Source organism: Mercenaria mercenaria, chromosome 13 (assembly GCF_021730395.1).
Source record: "Mercenaria mercenaria strain notata chromosome 13, MADL_Memer_1, whole genome shotgun sequence".
Taxonomy (NCBI): domain Eukaryota; kingdom Metazoa; phylum Mollusca; class Bivalvia; order Venerida; family Veneridae; genus Mercenaria; species Mercenaria mercenaria.
This window is the reverse complement of record NC_069373.1, coordinates 70,942,344-70,962,733: the sequence shown is the minus strand read 5'-3', so window position 1 is coordinate 70,962,733 and position 20,390 is coordinate 70,942,344. Positions and strand designations below refer to the sequence as shown.

The 20,390-nt window shown below is 35.2% G+C and overlaps 1 protein-coding gene across 1 annotated transcript in view; it reads right to left on the bottom strand.

Moving 5' to 3' along the window:
* Positions 1 to 16,995, bottom strand: part of LOC123529037 (uncharacterized) — a 171,238-nt gene extending 154,243 nt beyond the window's left edge. Inside the window, exons 1-3 of the mRNA XM_053520973.1 lie at positions 16,934 to 16,995; positions 13,925 to 14,123; positions 7,813 to 7,833 (exon numbers count right to left, since the gene is read on the bottom strand). Of these exons, the coding sequence (XP_053376948.1) occupies positions 7,813 to 7,833; positions 13,925 to 14,123; positions 16,934 to 16,995 (282 nt within the window). The remainder of the gene's footprint in view (positions 1 to 7,812; positions 7,834 to 13,924; positions 14,124 to 16,933) is intronic.
* Positions 16,996 to 20,390: the final 3,395 nt, after the last annotated feature.

Below are 20,390 nucleotides of genomic sequence, written 5' to 3'. Positions count from 1 at the left end.
AAACTTCCAACTGGATTAAAAAGTTGCATAAACAACCTTATAAAACAAGCAAGGACAAATGCACAATAGGATTAGTCACATATTCTTAAAATGCAGCTCACTGAAAAAGAAAACCTACAACAGGATATCGAGTTCAACCATAAGGCTATCAAAGATTATTATATGAGATCGCCTATTGCTGACCCCGTACACGAAAAAAATCCCCCCCCCCCCACACACACACATTCCTGTCATTGTACATTGTAAGTTTCATGACTCCAGGTGAAATACTTTCTAAGTTGTTTGCAACAACAACTTTTAAGAACTATGTGTATTTTTCACTAAGTCAAGGACCATACCTCTGGCCTAACTAAGTCTTGACCTATCAAAAATGTTCTATTTACTAAGCATTAACTATGAAAACTCTCCATATTTTTCAGCAACTGGTCTCCAACTTCTTCTGAGATGCTCAATATGCAATATGTGCACGAAATAAAAGTGCAACCGGCTACATTTACTGGGGAGGATCCTATTTTTAAGTTGGAATAACTTCTGGATCACATTTGCAATTGTACCTGAATGTTGTACAGTCGAACTTCATTCTCACCTGCAAAATTTGTTCGAGTTATCAGTATTTCGAGCCATCAAAATTTGTATACATTATATAAGGATTTTGCCAGGACCTGATGTGCTCGTCTGAAGGGTGGTGCTCAAATTATACAAGTTCGAGTGAACGAAGTTTGACTGTAATATAAAATGTGATGTATGCATGTGTGTATATACATAAAATATGATTAAACAATAAATTAAACAACGTTACAAAGTTAGTCAACAAAATCTAGGCAATAAACATGAATAAAACGCTTGTAAAAAAATCTACTGTGGTAACTCACACAGTAAAATATTTGGTTTAAAACAATAAGAATTACTGTACATCGCAGTAGTAAATGACTGATTTTTGACATCAACCTTTTATGCATTGGTATCTGTTACAATCTACATCATATTAAAACATATGCCTCAATAAAGTACGCAAAGGGATATATTGCTTGCAGAAAAAAAAAAAGAGTGCAAAGTTACATTAACATGCCTTAATTAGGTCGATAAAAACATCTTATATTTTGGAGCTAAGGGAAATAATCTAATATATTGGTCAATAAGAGAAGTCTTAGATTTGCTTCCCCTTTCAATAGGCATGAACACACTAAATAGCAGTCTTCTTTATTCTACATAAATTGACAGCAGCACACATCAGGACCCATTTTTAAATGTTTGTAACTAATACATTTTCTCAAAGAATATTGTCAGTGCTGTCTAAAAATAATAAAAAGTGGGGGTCATGATTGAAAAATATTTTGAGCAAAACACACAAACTGCAAAATCAGCCAAAACAATTGAGACCCTAAATTGTAGTTGTGGTGTATTTCCATGACAAATTCTGTCATGCTTTTATATCATTATGAAAATGCTACCTAAATGTAAAGCATAGAACTGTCATGACATTGTGATTGCAGCAAAAGATTGCAAAGAAAATATGGAAAATAGCTTTTAACAGAGCAAAAAAAACTTTAGTTAGAACTATCTGAATCCGCCATTATGCGATAGCTGTTTTTTTGCACCATTTTCATATTGAGTGTCTGTATACCTCAATATGTGCTTAAAGAAACAGCGATAGTCTTAAGTTAAGAGCATCATATATATAAGATAACATAATTATTAATTTTTCAATTTATTAATTCTACACTCATTTACTATATAATACGAGGGTTGATCCAAAAGTAATGTCACTGGAGCCATAAAAACATGTATAATGAAAAGAAAGTAACAGAAGTTCTTACCCAAGAACTTTAATCTACAGTGCAACCTCTGTACAGCAACAACCTTTGAGAGATACAAATATTGACTGTGTTGTACTGGAGAGGTAATTTTACAGTATATTTCGGGAAATTTTGATGATGTTGTTGAGAGGTTTTTGCTTAATGGAGGGCCGCTCTGGAGAGGTTGTACTGTATTTGTAATATTTATTGAAAATATCATAAATAATTATTATTTAATTATTGAGATATCGATATACACAGAAAGCATGGGAAAGAAGATCGCCACAAGTCCCTGACATTATTGACGTCAGAAATTGATATGTTTGTCAATATGTGCACTATATATCAAACTTTAATCCACGAGGATGACACCATAGTTTTCACAGTTGCCTACTAAAAGACATAATTACATATTATAATTTCATATGAGTAGTTGTGTAGTTTTGATGTTAGTTGATGATTGCCTTTGTTTGGTTGTTTCTTACTGTTTATGGAAACGCTATTTTTGTATGCGACGAAATGTTGTCTGGGGTAAACTTCAAAGTTCTGTATATTTAAAAAGAAAACAGTATTTGACCATGTAGTCATAATTGAATAAGCTTACATCTTAATTTAATTTCTTTAATACAACAATGAATAAATGCGCAATGGACGAAGTGATCGACGTGTACATTTATTGTAACTTCTGGATCAACCCTCGTATATAATATACCTTTTTCTTTTAGTATAAAAATGTAAAGTGAAATGCATCAATCTACTTTAGAAATTTCTATTACAGTCTGAAGAAGAACTTTTAGTGAAAAAATAAAGTAAAATTATTACACTAAATTTAAAGAATGAATTAAGTTCATATTTTTAGAAATAAAGGAGAAAAATCTGCTGAAAGTAAACATTAATGTTAACACAATTATTATTATTATTATTATTAAAACAAAAAAGCAAAAAAAAACAAGCTAGTTAAAACAACACTGCAAAGGTCAAGGCCAAATGTTGAAGAGAGAATTTATCAATAAAAAGTCAAGGTCAAGTGACAACAGACATAAGTGTCAAAATCACATGGTCAAGGTCAAATGGTGATGATAGAAACTCTCAATATCATCAAGGTAAATGTCAAATGATGATGATAAAAACTATCAATATCATAAAATCAAGGTCAAATAAAAATGATATTACTAAATACAATTGATAACTTAATACTACAAGGTCATATATGTTTAGCAAAACTTCCATAAGTTAACCTTATTTTATATCTTACTATTGGTTCTAAAGCATGTAATAAATGTAAGTGAAACAAGTGTACCCAGTCTAACAACTGTACCAATATCACCAACTCATATACAGCATCTCAGCCACATGAACCATCTTGCATAAATCTATGAGATTTAAGTAAGTGTACCCATAATTGATAATCAACAAATTACATTACAGATATATGCAATTTTGGCATTCTTCAGTATACTGGGTGCCGACCAGTCACCGGACAGAAATCGGGGTTTTTCCTTTGCCATTTTATGAAAAAGTATCACTAAAACATGAAATTTGCACCGTTTAATCTTCAGCTCATTTGTCATTTGAAAATTAAAAAACTTAATCAATCAGACGTAAAACATTGGATATTTTGAGGCTTAAAAGGGTAATGAAACGCACCTCATAAATCAACATGGCAGAATAGTCACCGGACACATATTTAGAAGACTGATATTACTATTTCACAATGGCATTTTTCATGATAAATCGTTGATCATGTCCTTCTGTCATCTGTGCCTTCTAAAACATGTTTTCCTCCATATTCAAGGGGTTAAACTATACACAGGGATGAACTACGTAACAGCAGTGTTTTACCTGTGTTACCATTTAAACGAAATTCTATCAGCAGAAAATATCTCGGAGCTTATTCCACTGGCGATCACTCTGAGCCAACAAAATCTAATCTATTTCAGTTTGTGCTGTTTTCAGAAAACCAAAAAAATCTATAAATATGTTTTAATAGAATTGAAGCTCAAACTGGGGGTAAATATATATAAATCGATTGTGTTTTCTGGCCAATAGTCACCTCTCTTTCAGTATTCAACACATGGCCCAAGCAAATGCAGCCGTTGATACATTTTGTAAAAGTAGTATTTTTACTAATATATTGTGAGGAATGAATCAAAAAGTAAACTATCGTCTGCAGTTCCTTGCTATAATTGTTTAAGACCCACTTGGTGCTCCTTAAAATAATGAATACTGCGCATGCGCCCTGCCATTCCAATGCCCCAATGTCAGAGGACAACAGTTTTGTAAACACGTGATATATGGTACAATATTCTGCGTTTATACGTACTTGTCAGGTCAATGCTGATATATGACAGTCAAAACAAAATGTCGAATGTTTCTGATTAGCTGGTAACGGCGATATAATCGAAATAAAGTCGCAATTACGTTTGTTCCGTATATATTCCTATCCGGTGACTGGTAGGCACCCAGTATACTAATATTCATGTGCATGTTATGCAAAAATAGTCAAATACAGGTCCACTACCTTAAATGTGAAAATTCAATACAAAGTTGCTATTAAAAACCAAAACATTTCATACTTGTCAAGCTCATATGTACACTGGCAACAGCTGCCACTCAAAGTCTGAATCATCAAGGCAATTCAAACCTTCTAATAGAGAGTCAACTAACCACATACATGCATGTCATAGACAAGAGCAAACTCACTCAGAACAAGGAGCTGCATTTCAAAACTAACAAGAGCTGTCGGATGACAGCGCGCTCGACTATTCGAAGAATTGACTGAAGAATGGGGTCAAAATATTTCCATAGATTTTCAGACTAAACAAAAAAATAGATTAAACAAAAAACGTTCCTGTATTTGTGGATTTCGATTAGTCTTGCACTAAATGGCAATGTGTGACCATGATGGCAAATATGTTAAGTTATATGTAAGGCAAAACATGGACTTATATGAAAAATTTAACTAATTTCTAAGTCCAAAAAGGGCCATAATTCAGTCAAAATAGTTGACAGAGTTATGTACTCTTGCCTACAGGTGGAAATCATGTTGATAAACTAGTGTTAAAAGTTTCAAAGCCACAGTTCAAACAGTTTTGACAAAACGCTGACTTGTAAGAAAAACTTAACAAATTTCTAAGTCCAAAAAGGGCCATAATTCAGTCAAAATAATTGTCAGAGTTATGTACTCTTGCCTACAGATGGAAATCATAATGATAAACAAGTGTTTAAAGTTTAAAAGCCATATGTCAAATAGTCTTGACAAAACATGGACATTTACAAAACAGAACCAATTTCCAAGTTCAAAAAGGGCCATAATTCAGTCAAAAAAGATGAGAGAGTTACGTACTCTTGCCTATTGATACGAAAAACTTAACCAAGATTTCTAAGTCAAAAGGGGCCATAATTCAGTAAAAATGCTTGATGGAGTTATGTACTCTTACCTACAACTGGACATTGTGATGGTAAATAAGTGTTGGAAGTTTCAAAGCTTTATCTCAAAAGACTTTGTCAAAATGTGGACTGGTACGAAAAACTTAACCAGGGTGTGACGCTGACGCCGACACCGACGCCGACGTCGACACCGACGCCGTGGTGAGTAGGATAGCTCTACTTATTCTTCGAATAGTCGAGCTAAAAATCATGCCCCCGGTATATGACCAAAGTTGTTGTTTTTCAAGTTTGAAGGTGGAGAATATATGAAGGTCAAGGTCATCATTATAAAGGTCCGTTTGTAGGTCTTGCAATAAGGTTTGTTGAGTGTGAGTATGAACTAAATTTGGTCATTAATGCGAGCTGTAGGACCAAAAATGTTGTTAAGGTTTAAGTTTGAAGGTGAAGGTCATATAGGGTCACGGTCATTTATACATATGTCAGTTTGTAGGTCTTGCCACAAGGATTGTTGAGTGTGAGTATGAACTAAATCGGGTAATAAATGTGGGCTGTAGGCAAAATAGTTAAATCTGGTTAACCAAAATGTAGAGGGTTTAACTTAGAAGGTGATGGTCATATGAAAGTCAAGGTCATCTACATTAGGTCAGTTTTGCCACAAGGTTTAATGAGAGTGAGTATTAACTAAATTGGGTCATTTATGCAGTGCATAGGACCATAAAATGCTGTTTTATTAAGGTTTTAAGTTTGAAGATGAAGGCCATATGATGTTCAAGGTCATCTATATATAGGTCAGTTTGTAGGTCTTGCCACAAGGTTTAATGAGAGTGAGTACTAACTAAATTGGGACATTCATTATGGGCGTAAGACTATAAAATGTTGTTTTATTCAGGTTTTAAGTTTGAAGGTGAAGGTCATGTGATATTTAAGGTCATCTGTATATAGGTCAGTTTGTAGGTCTTGCCATCAGGTTTAATGAGAGTGAGTACTAAATAAATTGGGACAATTATGCCGGGTGAAGGACCAAAATATGCTGTTTTATCAAGGGTTAAGTTTGAAGGTGTAGGTCATATGATGTTTAAGGTCATCTATGTATAGGTCAGTTTGTAGTCTTGCCACAAGGTTTAATAAGAGTGAGTACTAACTAAATTGGGACATTCATGCTGGGCGTTAGACCATAAAATGTTGTTTTATTCAAGTTTTAAATTTGAAAATGACGGTCGTATTATGGTCAAGGTCATCTATATATAAGTCAGTTTGTATGTCTTGCCACAAGAACTGTTGAGTGTGAGTATGAACTAAACCAGGTCATTAATGTTGGCTGTTAGCCAAACAGTATAACTGGATTTTTTAGTTTTAAGTTTGAAGGTGAAGGTCATCTATATATAGATCAGTTTGTAGGTCTTACCACAAAGATTGTTGAGTGAGAGTATGAACTAAATAGAGTCATTAATGTGGGCTGTAAGCGAAACTGTAAAATCAGACAGACAGACAGTTCAATCGCTATATGCCCGGGGGCATAACAAACTTTCCACAATTTTACAGCTAAGTTTCAACATAATAGTTGCGAGTCAACAAATTCTTCTGAAACAGGAATACAAAATACAGGCTATAAAGAGAAATTTTCAGCAATAAGGATTCGAAAGGCTGGGTGCCTGCACATATAGTGACTGACCATAGTTTCTTAATGCTGAATATCACTTTTTGTATCATAGCTCGGTGCATTTTCTTAACAAATTTGGTGCAGGTAATTCGTATACACTGAGTACAGGGTGCGGTAACTAAGTGTGCAGGTATTTAATACCTGCACGCTAGTTACCGCACTTTTGGATAGGAGAGTATGCCAGCATGTCTGGAACAGTAGACAGCGAAGTGTATTTTATTGATTTTCTGCTCTAGCATTGGTTTATTTTACCTGGGCTTTATACATTTGTAAAGCAAGGATTTTAAGTACTCACTGAACTGCTGTATATGGCAATGTGGAACGCCTACAACTACCATATATGGATGGCTATGATACAAAACAGAAAGAACATTAAAACTCTCTGGTAAACGATTTATACTCGGGGGCTATGCCCCATCGTACAAATCGTTTACCCTCGAGTTTCAATGCTCTTTCTATTGCATAGCCTCCATTTAACCGTTTCCTAGTTTTTCCATGCAGCTCTAAGTTGTTCAGCCTTTTAATGATTGGTCTTCATAGTGAAAATATGTCTGACATGTACAAGTTGTACAATCTAGATGAAATAATACTGGAATATTTTGAAAATCTCTTGCATGTGATTGGTTGAAAAAGTAGGGTAAAGTCTGTAACTAGCATATTACCAACACATCAACTCACATTTAAATATTTATTAAAGAAAATAATGTTTAAATTTACTCTTATGACATTCTTTCATTATAAGTATTTCCACTAATATATACTGTATTTTCAAAGAGGTCAGGCAATCATTTTGCAGCCATCACATTTCATCACTTCAGGGCAAAAAGTAGATGAGTGCTTCTATGTACTATGCAATTACCTTCTTTTTGCACTGAGGCGCAATTTATTTTGTTATTTGTTATTTTATTAATTCAGTAAGGTTATTAGCAACAGTTATTATTAGAATGAGTTAAAGGTCAGCATTACCTGATTATTTTCCCTCTCCTCCTGCATAAATAGGCAATGTAAAATATTTATTAAAACTGTATGTTTTAAATTAAGGTAGAGCACCCATAATGACAATTGGCATTCAGATTTGATTACATATTCTTTCATTCTATGGTTGTTGCAGGAAACTGTGTACTTGCATGCGCTACATTAATGGCAAAAGAATAACAAAATAACATGTAAGAATAAGTTGGAATACCTTAAATGGAAATTGCCAATAATAGCTATGGTTGCAATAGGAGAGATCGTGTTTGTAAACAAATCCGTGTATATTCTATTTTTAGAACTGATAAGACCAAGATCGGGTGGGCAGACGCCGAGCGACCATGTTTTTTGTTAACAGTGATGTTTTTCTAACTGCTTAAATTTTCTTAAAACATATATAATATCAAATTTTTTTTGATCAATGGAAAGGATATAAAACAAGCAATTTATTGATAACTTTTAATTATTATTTCGAAATAAAATGGATTAATTATGAACGCTTAACTTACAGTGTTTTTTCCGAAAGTTTGGAGCATCGCTACGCCGCTATTAAAATCATATGTCATTTAAAACGGTAATTCATTTTCAAAAGATATTTGAATAAGAAAATATGAAAACCGTAAGCATTTCAAAACTTTTTGAATTTTTAAAATCCATAAATGAACGAAAAAGTTATTAAAAAATAAAAATTCCGATCCCATACACAAACGATGTAAAAATATTTTGTTTTGCCCACCGCCAGATAAACAGGTGTTGATGCTTGACGTCAGGGTGATCTCTCCTATATCTTAAATGGAAATTGCTCATAACAGATATATGGTTGCAATACCTTAAATGGAAATTGCCAATAATAGTTATGGTTGCAATACCTTAAATGGAAATTGCTGATAATGGATATATGGTTGCAATACCTTAAATGGAAATTGCTCATAACAGATATATGGTTGCAATACCTTAAATGGAAATTGCCAATAACAGCTATGGTTGCAATATCTTAAATGGAAATTGCTCATAATAGATATATGGTTGCAATACCTTAAATGGAAATTGCCAGTAATAGTTATGGTTGCAATACCTTAAATGGAAATTGCTCATAATAGATATATGGTTGCAATACTTTAAATGGAAATTGCTCATAATAGATATATGGTTGCAATACCTTAAATGGAAATTGCCAATAATAGTTATGGTTGCAAAACCTTGAATGGAAATTGCCAATAATGGAAATTGCCAATAATAGCTATGGTTGCAATACCATAAATGGCAAATAATTAACATGAAAAAGATGAGGGAAGGGGTAATTGTATTACACACCATGAGTGTATGATGAATCTGAATCAATAATGACTGAATAAAAAAAAATACATATTATTACATGAGCAAAAATACTTAAAAGTATGTATTTGTTTCATTTATTTTATTTCTTCTCAACTCATAGAATAATATGCAAGTGAAATAATCAATCACTAGTTGCATGTCAGCCCCTGCGAAATGAAATGCATGAAGTCATGAATTTTTCATACTTTCAAGAATTGTTCATGAACTATTCTTGATAAATTCTTAGAGCTCTCTTCATGAAGTTTTATTCATGAAGTGAGGTGTGTCCCACTTCATGAAGATATGAAGAATTATTGAAGGATTCACAAAATTCTTGAAATATTCATGAAATGTTCAAATAATAAAACATGAATATTTTATGAATTTAATATTCTTAAAATACTATGTGAAGTCTAGTGAAGTCTGTAATTTTCACAATGTGTTATTTTAAAAGTGCACTAGTTTGGGCGCAAAAATTGTAGGTCTTTCTTTTTTGTTGTTCATAATTATTTGTAGCTGCAGTGTGTATTCTTTTCTATAGAAATGCTGTAGAAAGGAATAATATAGTGTAGTGGGTGCTTTTTAATCTGTACTTTGATATTAATGGCAATAGTTTTATGAAGACACAACTGTCATCAGTTTTCATGAACTTGGTATCATATCTTACATTATAAATAGATAGGTATTGTAACTCACAAAGCTAGTATTTCACCACTTTCGTGGCAGTCAATACCTGTATCTACAAGCAAATTAGTGCATCTGCTCATCATTTTTGGCTGCAAATTCTAGCTCAGACAAATATGAATATCAGGGTGTTCTTCATGAAATATTCAAAAAATGTTCATAATTTTGTCCATTAAGTTTCAAGCATTTTTTTTCATGCATTATTCTGATTTCATGAATGAAATATTCATGAACAGAAAATGAGACATTAAAATAATAAACAAAAAATCATGAACTCTTCATGAAGTACATTTTCAACAATTTTGGTCATGACTGTTCATGAACTGTTCATGAATAAGAAACTATGAACAATTTCATAAATAAATCCTGGATATTACCACTTAATGATCAAGAGCTGTCTCCATAGGATGACACATGCCCCCGATGGCACTTTGAATGAATAGTTATGGCCGATGTAAGAGTCTTGGACCTTTGACCTACGGACCTGGGTCTTGCGCGCGACATGTCGTCTTACTGTGGTACACATTCATGCCCAATAATTTTAAAATCCATGCATGAATGACAAAGACATGGACCGGACACGCCCATAAATGCACTATCATGAAATATGACCTTTAACGTCTAAGTGTGACCTTGACCTTTGAGCTACAGACCTGGGTCTTGCACGCGACACGTCGTCTTACTGTGCAACACATTTATGCGTAGTTACTTGAAAATCCATCCATGGATGACAAAGATATGGACCGGACACGCCCATCAATGCACTATCATGAAAAATGACCTTAAACGTCTAAGTGTGACCTTGACCTTAGAGCTACGGACCTGGGTCTTGCGCGTGACATGTTGTCTTACTGTGGTACACATTCATGCCAAGTTATTTGAAAATCCATCCATGGATGACAAAGATATGGACCGGACACGAAAATTGCGGACAGACCAACAGACGGACAGATGGTTCAAAAACTATATGCCTCCCTTCGGGGGCATAAAAATTCATAAAGTTGCCTGTTTCAGACTCCATGAACTCTTCTCCTGGCAAAACATCTGGTCAATCAGAACTCAGCTAATTTTGGCTGTGAGAAAACTCGGCTGCAATGGAAAATCTTTGCCTGGATGACAAACTTCCTCATTATCAAACCTATGTCTTTTTGTTATTTTGTATAAGAGGCTGCTTTACAAAATCAGCATCTTGTACGTATGTTATATGACTGCACGTACAGTACAGGGCTCGTGATATATGTTCAGAGGGGTAGCTACCTGTACAACAAGAGGACCATGATGGTCCTGAATCGCTCACCTGTTCCCACATGACCCAGTTTTGAGTATGACGTCGTTTTTTCTATTATTTGACATAGTGCCCTAGTTTTTGAGCTCATGTGACCCGACTTTGAACTTGACCTAGATATCATCAAGATAAAAATTCTGACCAATTTTCATGAAGTTCCATTGAAAAACATGGCCTCTAGAGAGGTCAAAAGATTTATCTAATTTTAGACCTACTGACCTAGTTTTTGACCACTCTTGACCCAGTTTCAAACTTGACCTAGATATCATCAAGATGAACATTTAGACCAACTTTCATACAGATCCCATGAAAAGTATGGCCTCTAGAGGGGTCACAAGGATTTTTTATTATTTGACCTAATGACCTAGTTTTTGATGGCACATGACCCAGTTTCAAATTTGACCTAGATATCATCTAGGTGAACATTCTGACCAATTTTCATGAAGATCCATTTAAGGGTTTGGCCTCTAGAGAGGTCACAAAGTTTTTCTATTTTAAGACCTACTGACCTAGTTTTTGATCGCAGTTGACCCAGTTTCAAACTTGACCTATATATCATCAAGATAAACATTCAGACCAACTTTCATACAGATCCCATGAAAAATATGACCTCTAGAGAGGTCACAAGGTTTTTTCATTATTTGACCTACTTTTTGCGGACACATGACCCACTTTCGAACTTGACCTAGATATCATCAAGATGAACATTCAGACCAATTTTTATGAAGATCCATTCACAAGTATGGCCTCTAGAGAGGTCACAAGGTTTTTCTATTTTTAGACCTACTGACCTAGTTTTTGACCGCATGTGACCCAGTTTCGAACTTGACCTAGATATCATCAAAATGAACATTAGACCAACTTTCATACAGATCCCATGAAAAATATGGCCTCTAGAGAGGTCACAAGGTTTTTCTATTATTTGACCTACTGACCAAGTTTTTGAGGGCACGTGACCCAGTTTCGAACTTGCCCTAGATATCATCAAGGTGAACATTCTGACCAATTTTCATGAAGATCTTGTGAAATATATGGCCTCTAGAGAGGTCACAAGGTTTTTCTATTTTTAGATCTACTGACCTAGTTTTGACCGCACGTGACCCAGTTTCGAACTTATCCTAAATATCATCAAGATGAACATTCTGACCAACTTTCATAAAGATCCCATGAAAAATGTGACCTCTAGAGTGGTCACAAGCAAAAGCTTACGCACGCATGGACTAATGGAAGGACGACGGACGCTGCGCGATCACAAAAGCTCACCTTGTCACTTTGTGACAGGTGAGCTAAAAAATACAAAGCTGCTTACACATAGTCCTCAAAATATGGAACAGAAAGTACAAAAATGCAATTTAAACAGGGTCTGGGTAGGGTATATACATATTCTATGCCTAAACAGTGAACATTTATTCCATTTTATTCTGTCTTTGGTTGATAATCAAAAGTTCTATCTCCATTATACTACAGAGCATTAAATATGGCCTTGGGATGGTTGTACATTACAAATCTCTTAACATTCGCCATGATCTCTTCAATGGTGCTTGTCATTATTCAGAATGTGTGCCCTACTTTAAAAAAAAATCATTTTCATTTTTCTTTAAACCTAAAACAAACTTTCTGATAGAAGTTTTGGACTTGCCGTAACACGTTTGGTGTTACTCTGACACCCCCGAAATGTCCTTTTAAGCATCAATGCACGCTACTCCTGATGTTAACAACTTTGAACAGCTTTGTCACATTTATTTGTTTAAGGTCACTTGTACCAGATGGTTTGCTAGTGACTATAGTTTTTTCAAACACCTTTATAATTATGTCAATATTGTAATGGGTTTTGTTGTTTTTTTCCCGAATTTTAAGTTTTTGTGACGTAGTACAATAAGGGCGCAGAGTGTATAAGCACCAGTGTGGCAAGGTTTCTAATTACTATAATGCCAAGCAAGATAACACAGTGTTCTGGAAAAAAACCATACCATTAAGTGAATTACCAATAAAAAATTTCAAGAAATGTTTGACAGAAAGCAGTGTGACTCCATTAGTTTGTCTCATCTTGACAATGTTTATAGTTTTTGTTAAGGATTTTAAGAAATACATTGTATTATAAATCGGGCTTGTGAAATGGCAGTGGGAAAATGACAAGTCACAAAATCATATGATTTTAGCACAAAATGAAAAACGAAAGTACACTGTCTAATACTGGCCTAATTTGCTTGAAATTTTCCTAAGATAAGATAAGCATTTTCTTGGTTCAAACATAGATCTATAGTTCTCTTGTGTACAGTGAATTTGTTGAATGATATCAATGCCATTCTTTAAACGTCTAAAATAAAAGTAACTGAAATATTTTCATTCATGAATATCAACATAAAAATTTATTAAGAAAATCACCATAAATTTAAAACCATTTTGAGGAACCTTAAATACTTCCAGCTTTTGGAAAAGATGTAATGTATATAAAAATATTTTTTCTGTAATATATATACCTATATGGAAATTAATTTTATAAAATTTACAGGAATTTTATTGTGGAAAGTGTCCAGATTGCACCACACATGTTTTAAATAACTCTAAAGGACAGCACTGTCCCTGACTCCTCAAGGTAATTTGCATAGACATTCTAGAAGTCCTAGCTATATGCCTCTGATATAATAAATTTCTCAGTATTAAAATAAGGTGATTACTTATTTGTATCGAGGACATTTCTTTTTAACTGAGGCTCAGGAAGACAAAGCACTATTAAAGGCAAAAATGAAATAATTTAATGATCAACTTTTAATGTAATTATCAAAGGTCTATCACACCACTATATAAGTACTATCTCACCTGGTCATCCGACTTCCTGGACTTTTTCCCAGCAGATTTCTGACCACTTGTTGTAACTGATCTTGCATTACTTCGAGCGCTGGCTACTGAGATATAGTCTGACCGTTTGTGAGAATTGTGTTCCAAGGATCTTGTGTCCTGCAGACTTCCTAAAGATTTCTCTTGACTACATTCATGTTTGCCGTGTCTTTGACTTGGGCTATAAAAATGGAGCACCACTTAAACTAACATTACTGTTTGTCAGGGGCGTGCCTGGGCTTACGCCTGTACGTAGGTGCCTGTACGCACATGCGTACAGTTTGAAAATAGACCCAAAAATATTAAAAAAGCTAAAAGACATAGATTTCATAAAATTTGAAAAATCAACCAAGTTCTTTTTAAAATAAATCCTCAGCATTAAACAAGCTGCCTTTTTTTGTTATACTTATCATATAGAGACATATCAATAATTCAAGCGTTTGTTTTACATACTTTCATTCATGGTTAACTCCTTTCGGTACATCACCATTGGATTATCACGAGTTCCGAATGATGTTTGCATTACGCGAAATTTCAAAATGTCAGACATTATGTTAATGTCTGCCTACCATGATGTTTTTAATCAAACAGGGATACTAGACAAAAACCAAAAACTAGAGCTATTGGATGATTAACATGGGACAATGTCCATGCCTTACTTTCCAACCAGGTAAGTATTAGCATTATATAATCAGCCAAACAGACAGTTTGACACTAGGCCTAAAAAAGAAAATTCTTTGTTTCCGGTAACATGCTAAAAAAAATTAGGGTAGGTAGGTCGAAAAAAAAATTTTTTTTTGATTTTTTTTTATTATTTAGGGAGACTTTTCGGAAATTATTTATTTGTCAAAAAATGAATACAAATAAGGGAATAAGGGGGTTACGCCTTTAGAACATCAGTAAGTTGATTTCTAACATCACTGGCCATGTTTAAAGCATAAAAAGTGGAGTTTTGCAACTTTTTGTTAAAAAGTTGAAAAAAATATTCTCCAAGGCCATAAAAACATTTAGGGTCGGGCCAAAAATTTAGGGTAGGTCGGGATACTGATAACAAACAATTCTTTTTTTGTACGCCCTATGTAAACAGTTCAAAACTGTTAACATCTTATTATAAATACTCTAGACTACCAGTTGTTGAATGTAATTGAATGTAAACAAATACATGTAGATCTAGAAGTGATTTCGTTAAGTTTGCTCTTAAATTCTTTTCAGAGTATAGAATAATCACTAAGCTGAAGATGTTGTTGTTGCGTGTAACAATGCTTCGTCATAAAAAACGTAGATTTCTCCAACATTTTAAAACGTTTAATACAGCCAGGCCCGAATCTAGGCACGGCCCTAAGGGGCACATGCCCCACCTCCCCCACAGTTGGCTGAGAAATCAAATATACCCATCAAAATTGCACCCAACTATTTTGGCAAAGGAATGATATTTTCTCAAAACTTAAACCCAAAAATGCACCAGAGGCCACCATTTAAATCTTTTTCAGGGGAAAACTCCCCTGACCCCTTTAAAAAGAGGGTAGTACCTTATTCTATACTCTGAAAAGACGGATAGCTCAGTGGTTTGCACACTGGCCTTCCAATCCTGAGGTCGGGGGTTCGATCTCCTGCAGCTACATGGGAATTTTCAGAAACGCTTTTCAGTGTTTCCCACCCAACTTGAGGTGTATTGGTCAGGAACCCAGGCAATCCTTGCGTGTATCAGTGCTATACACTGGGCACGTTAAAGAACCAGGCTGTCTATTCGCAACGAGCTAGGCTAAGTTAGCCGGACAAGCCTGTATCTGATTTCTGATCTGTCATGGGGGCTTTGTCTCACTCTGTCCCTCTGGTCAGATCGCTCTGTGTCTGTACTAGTAGAGGATGAATTATGCGCCCTGTGTGGCTGCATTTGAACTATGTAAAGGACCTTTGAACGTGAAATTGATCATGAAAAGGGCGCTATATAAATCTGGTATAATAACAATAATAATAATAATACCTTCTCAAGTTCTCATGTTCCTTAAAATTTAGACCCCAAAATGCACCAGAGGTCACAATCTAATAACTGTATTTGAAACTATTCCGGAGGAGACACCCCTGACCCCATAAAAAGAGGGGAGTACACTCTCCCATTCATTAAAATTAAGACCCAAAAATGCATTAGAGCCCACCATTTCATACCTGTATTAAAAAAAATTCCAGGGGGAACCTGAGCCCCTTAACAAGAGCAGCGGGCCCACTCCCGTACCTACATCCACTTGGCGCTACGCATGTCGCCGGTGGCGCCTTCATTCTAAACTGGTGCCCCCAGTAGAATATTACTGGACCCAGGCCTGTAATGTGAGCTAGATATAAATCAAATCATTCTATTTAACCTTTAACTTTTAAAATTTTCTTGGGGGAGATCCCCCAAACCCACACCTAACCCACCCCTGTGCATACAAAGTCCTTCAGGTCTGCTCCTGTTTGTGATAATGTTTGTAATCCAATACAATTATATTTACTAGACAACATAAAATTTCTGTAAATATAAGAAATGTATAAAAGTTTGAAATCTAAAATATTATTGACAAGTAGATTCTAATCAATTTCGAACCTAGATATTAAGATAGATCTAGATTAGTCCAAATAATTAGACGTGAAAAAAGTTGTCATTTGAGTTCAACGTTCAAAATACTCACATTTTACAGCTTTTTTCGACATAAAGTGATATGCATGAGTTATGTCAGGTCTTATATTTTGGACTAGATCTAGATCTGGACATTTTTATTTTAATTTCAAGCTAGATCTAGACATTATAATATTTTAAATTATAGTGTCATGGAATAAAGACTATGTCTTTTAAAGCTGCTTCAGACCTGTTATGACATGGGTAAAATACTATGTTAAAAGGTGAAAATCCAATAGATCTACATGTCCTAGCTAAATTATTAAAATTGCTTTTTGTTGACATTATTTCATGTGTCAATCGATTCTAAATATAGAATTTGATTAATAAATACTCACGTTGTCCCAGGAACGTAATCTGGGTTATACTCCTTCAGAACATGCGGGTTATTGTCTGTCATCCTTATTTCTTCTCTCTATCCATCTTCAGCGTTAGGATAATTTACCCGCGGGGCACCATGCCAGGTCACACGAGTTCAATAATTTGTGTATCACATGACCTTGTCCTATGGTTACCTTGATCATGTGACCAAACAAACTTTCCCGCCAAATGTCAAATTGAACAAGCGGAAAGTTTTAAACAAGTTCGTAGATTAAAACAGCAGGGGCTGGAGCAACTATGCAACCCACCTCCTCCTTAACATTTTTCGAAGATTACATACTTTAAGCTGGTAGTTTTAAGAACTCAGTATATGTTTTAATAATGTTTACTACGATAAGTGTTTACAAATAGGTAATCGGTAAATGGACCTGCTAATAACGGCACAAGCCCTGTGCACTATAAAGTGTTTTGTTCTGTTGACTTTAGGGAAACAACTGAAAACGATCACGATCTACCTGTTACAGTGTTAATAATACGACACAATTTCGATCAGCTTTGAGAACGATCCTATTTATGTCAGTGAAAGCAGTGGCGTGTTTGAGCGACCTGGTCAGACGTCAATCCACAAAGATTATTCGGGTCAAATATATAATGGAAAGGAAAATGTGTTAATGATTAAAAGATTAAAAAACATGGGTGAAAGGTCAGATTATGGTAACGGATGTTTGATGTTGCTGCTAGCAACACTGAACTTCTCAAGGGATGAATTGAAGAGATGGGAGACTATTCCACAGAACATACTATCCCATATGAAAGTCAGGACTTGTAGAACAGATGATGATAATGTCCTGCATTCCATGATATAGGCATGAGATAACCTTCCACGAGGATTGCAACCAGATGCTGTGTAATTTTTTATATAGATCTAAACGACAGTCGGGAGTCTATGCTGAAAATTCCACTCAACCGAAACCGCCCTATTAAAAGTTCAAAATGACATTCTTCAATCGTTGGATAAGAACAATGTGACTATTCTTGTGATGCTTGATCTCTCTGCAGCATTTGACACTATTGACCACGGGACGTTGATTCATCGCCTTGAACGTCACTTTGGTGTTACAGGCAAGCCACTCGCATGGATGATGTCATACCTTAGTGACCGCTACCAGACCGTATGCATAGATGGCGAGCTATCACAACCAGTGCTAATGAAGTACAGTGTACCCCAAGGGTCTGTCCTGGGGCCAAAGAACTACACAATGTACACAAAACCAGTCGGAGCTATCTGCAGAAAGCACGGACTGAACAATCATTTCTATGCGGACGATTCGCAGTTATATCAATCCTTCAAACCAATAAATAAAATGTCTATTGAGGAGACCATTCATCGCGTTGAAAGTTGTTATAAAGGATATAGTAAGTTGGATGAATACTAACATGTTGAAACTCAATGCTGAAAAAACAGAATTAATCATATTTTCATCTGAACACAAGACACAATCTGTTTCAAACATATCTGTGAAAGTGGACGGCTCTGAAATCAAACAATCAGGCAGTGTCAGGAACCTCGGTGCTTTCCTGGATTCGAACATGAGGATGGAGCAACATGTGAATAGTGTGTGTAGGAATTCCTATGCACAGTTGCGGCAAATTAGTCACATCAGACAATATATAACCGCAAACGCAACCAAATCTCTAATCAACTCTCTTGTTACATCACGTTTGGATTATTGCAACTCTCTTCTATATGGAATTCCAAAACGGTCAATGAACAAACTGCAATATGTCCAAAACACGGCAGCTAGAATCGTAACCAGAACATCCAGATACGACCATATAACGCCTGTTCTGCGTGAACTCCATTGGCTTCCTGTGCAATGTAGGGTAGAATACAAAATTATAACACATACATATAAGGCACTCAAAGATCAATCACCAGCTTATGTAGCGAACATGCTAGAAATATATACACCATCCAGAAATCTGAGATCGCAGAATAATGCATTAAAACTAGTGGTGCCCAAATGTCGAACAATACGATTTGGTGACAGGAGCTTTCAGACAGCTGCTGCGAGGTTATGGAATGCCCTCCCATCTGGCATAAGAGAGTGCAAGACCGTGCAAAGTTTCAAAAAAGCGCTAAAGACGCATTATTTCATACAATTCTTTGGCAACTAACATCTCACTGATTACCTGATTTATAATGTAGGTACTTTGCCGGCCAATTAATTACTTTAATTAAGAACTCCAGTGTGACAGAATAATGTTGGCGGTGTTTTTTTTTTTTTTTTTTTTTTTTTTTTTTTTTTTTTTCTGTGGGATGTATCATGGATGTTCTCCGGACCGTTTAGGTGGGGATTGTCCCAATCATCCGGGTCGGTTTGCATGCTGTGATGCATTTTGCAGACATCATACTGTTTAATTCTGTCTGTTCAAAATGTAAGATATCTTCTGTTCTATTCTGCTCTGACCTGTGTCTTTGATAGGTCAGTTAATGTTTTATGATATTGTATTTTTGTTTCATGTTTTGATCTGCCTACCTTCCAATTTAAAATGCTTGGTATCTTATTACCGTAATGTAATTTTAATTTCTTCTATAATAGTTCAATTCCCATTTTTTTATTGAACATTATATAAATGTTTTTATGTAAAGCACTTTTGAACGTATTTTTATATGAAAAGAGTGCTATATAAATGTGGTATATAATAATAATAATAATATGCGCCGGAAATCTAACCTGTGCCATATAGCATTTCAGTGACACTGGACGTGCGGCTACAAAGTCGGGCATAGCCCAAAGCGCTGCAAGTCTTTGAATCGCCTTTTCTTGTTCTATCTGATTTTGTGTGTATTTGTATCAGACTTCGGATGTGCATTTCAGGCAATAAATTTGAGCCTTAAGGTCTTGCGAAAGAAACCTAGGGTTTTATAACCTTTTCAGCTGACCTGTTTATGTGGACTTCCCACGAGATATCGTGTGAAATGTTTTTGTAATGAAGTGCATAAAATATGCACGTTTTAATGAACAAAAATCCTAGAAAGGTACAAAGCGAGGTACATAATATGGAATGGGACAAAAAAGCCAAGTATTAATGCATCTACCTACAACGGTGTTCCGTTTCGATCATCAAGATTTTTATTCGTGAACCCCATACCTCGAAAGTCGAAACAACGAAACTACAATGATGGAAGTCCAAATCACGATGGCAAAAACATGAAACTTCGATGGTGAAAGTCGAAATCAAGAAACCACGATAACGAAAACGCGATATCATTTCGCATTTTCACCACAGTGGTTTCGTGTTTCCATCATCGTGGTTTCGACTTTCACAATCGAACTTTCGACTTTCATCATTGTAGTTTCGACTTTCACCATCGTGGTTTCGAAAGTTTGATGATGAAAGTCGAAACCACGATGATAAAAACACGAATCCACGGTGGTGAAAATGCGAAATGATACCGCGTTTTCATTA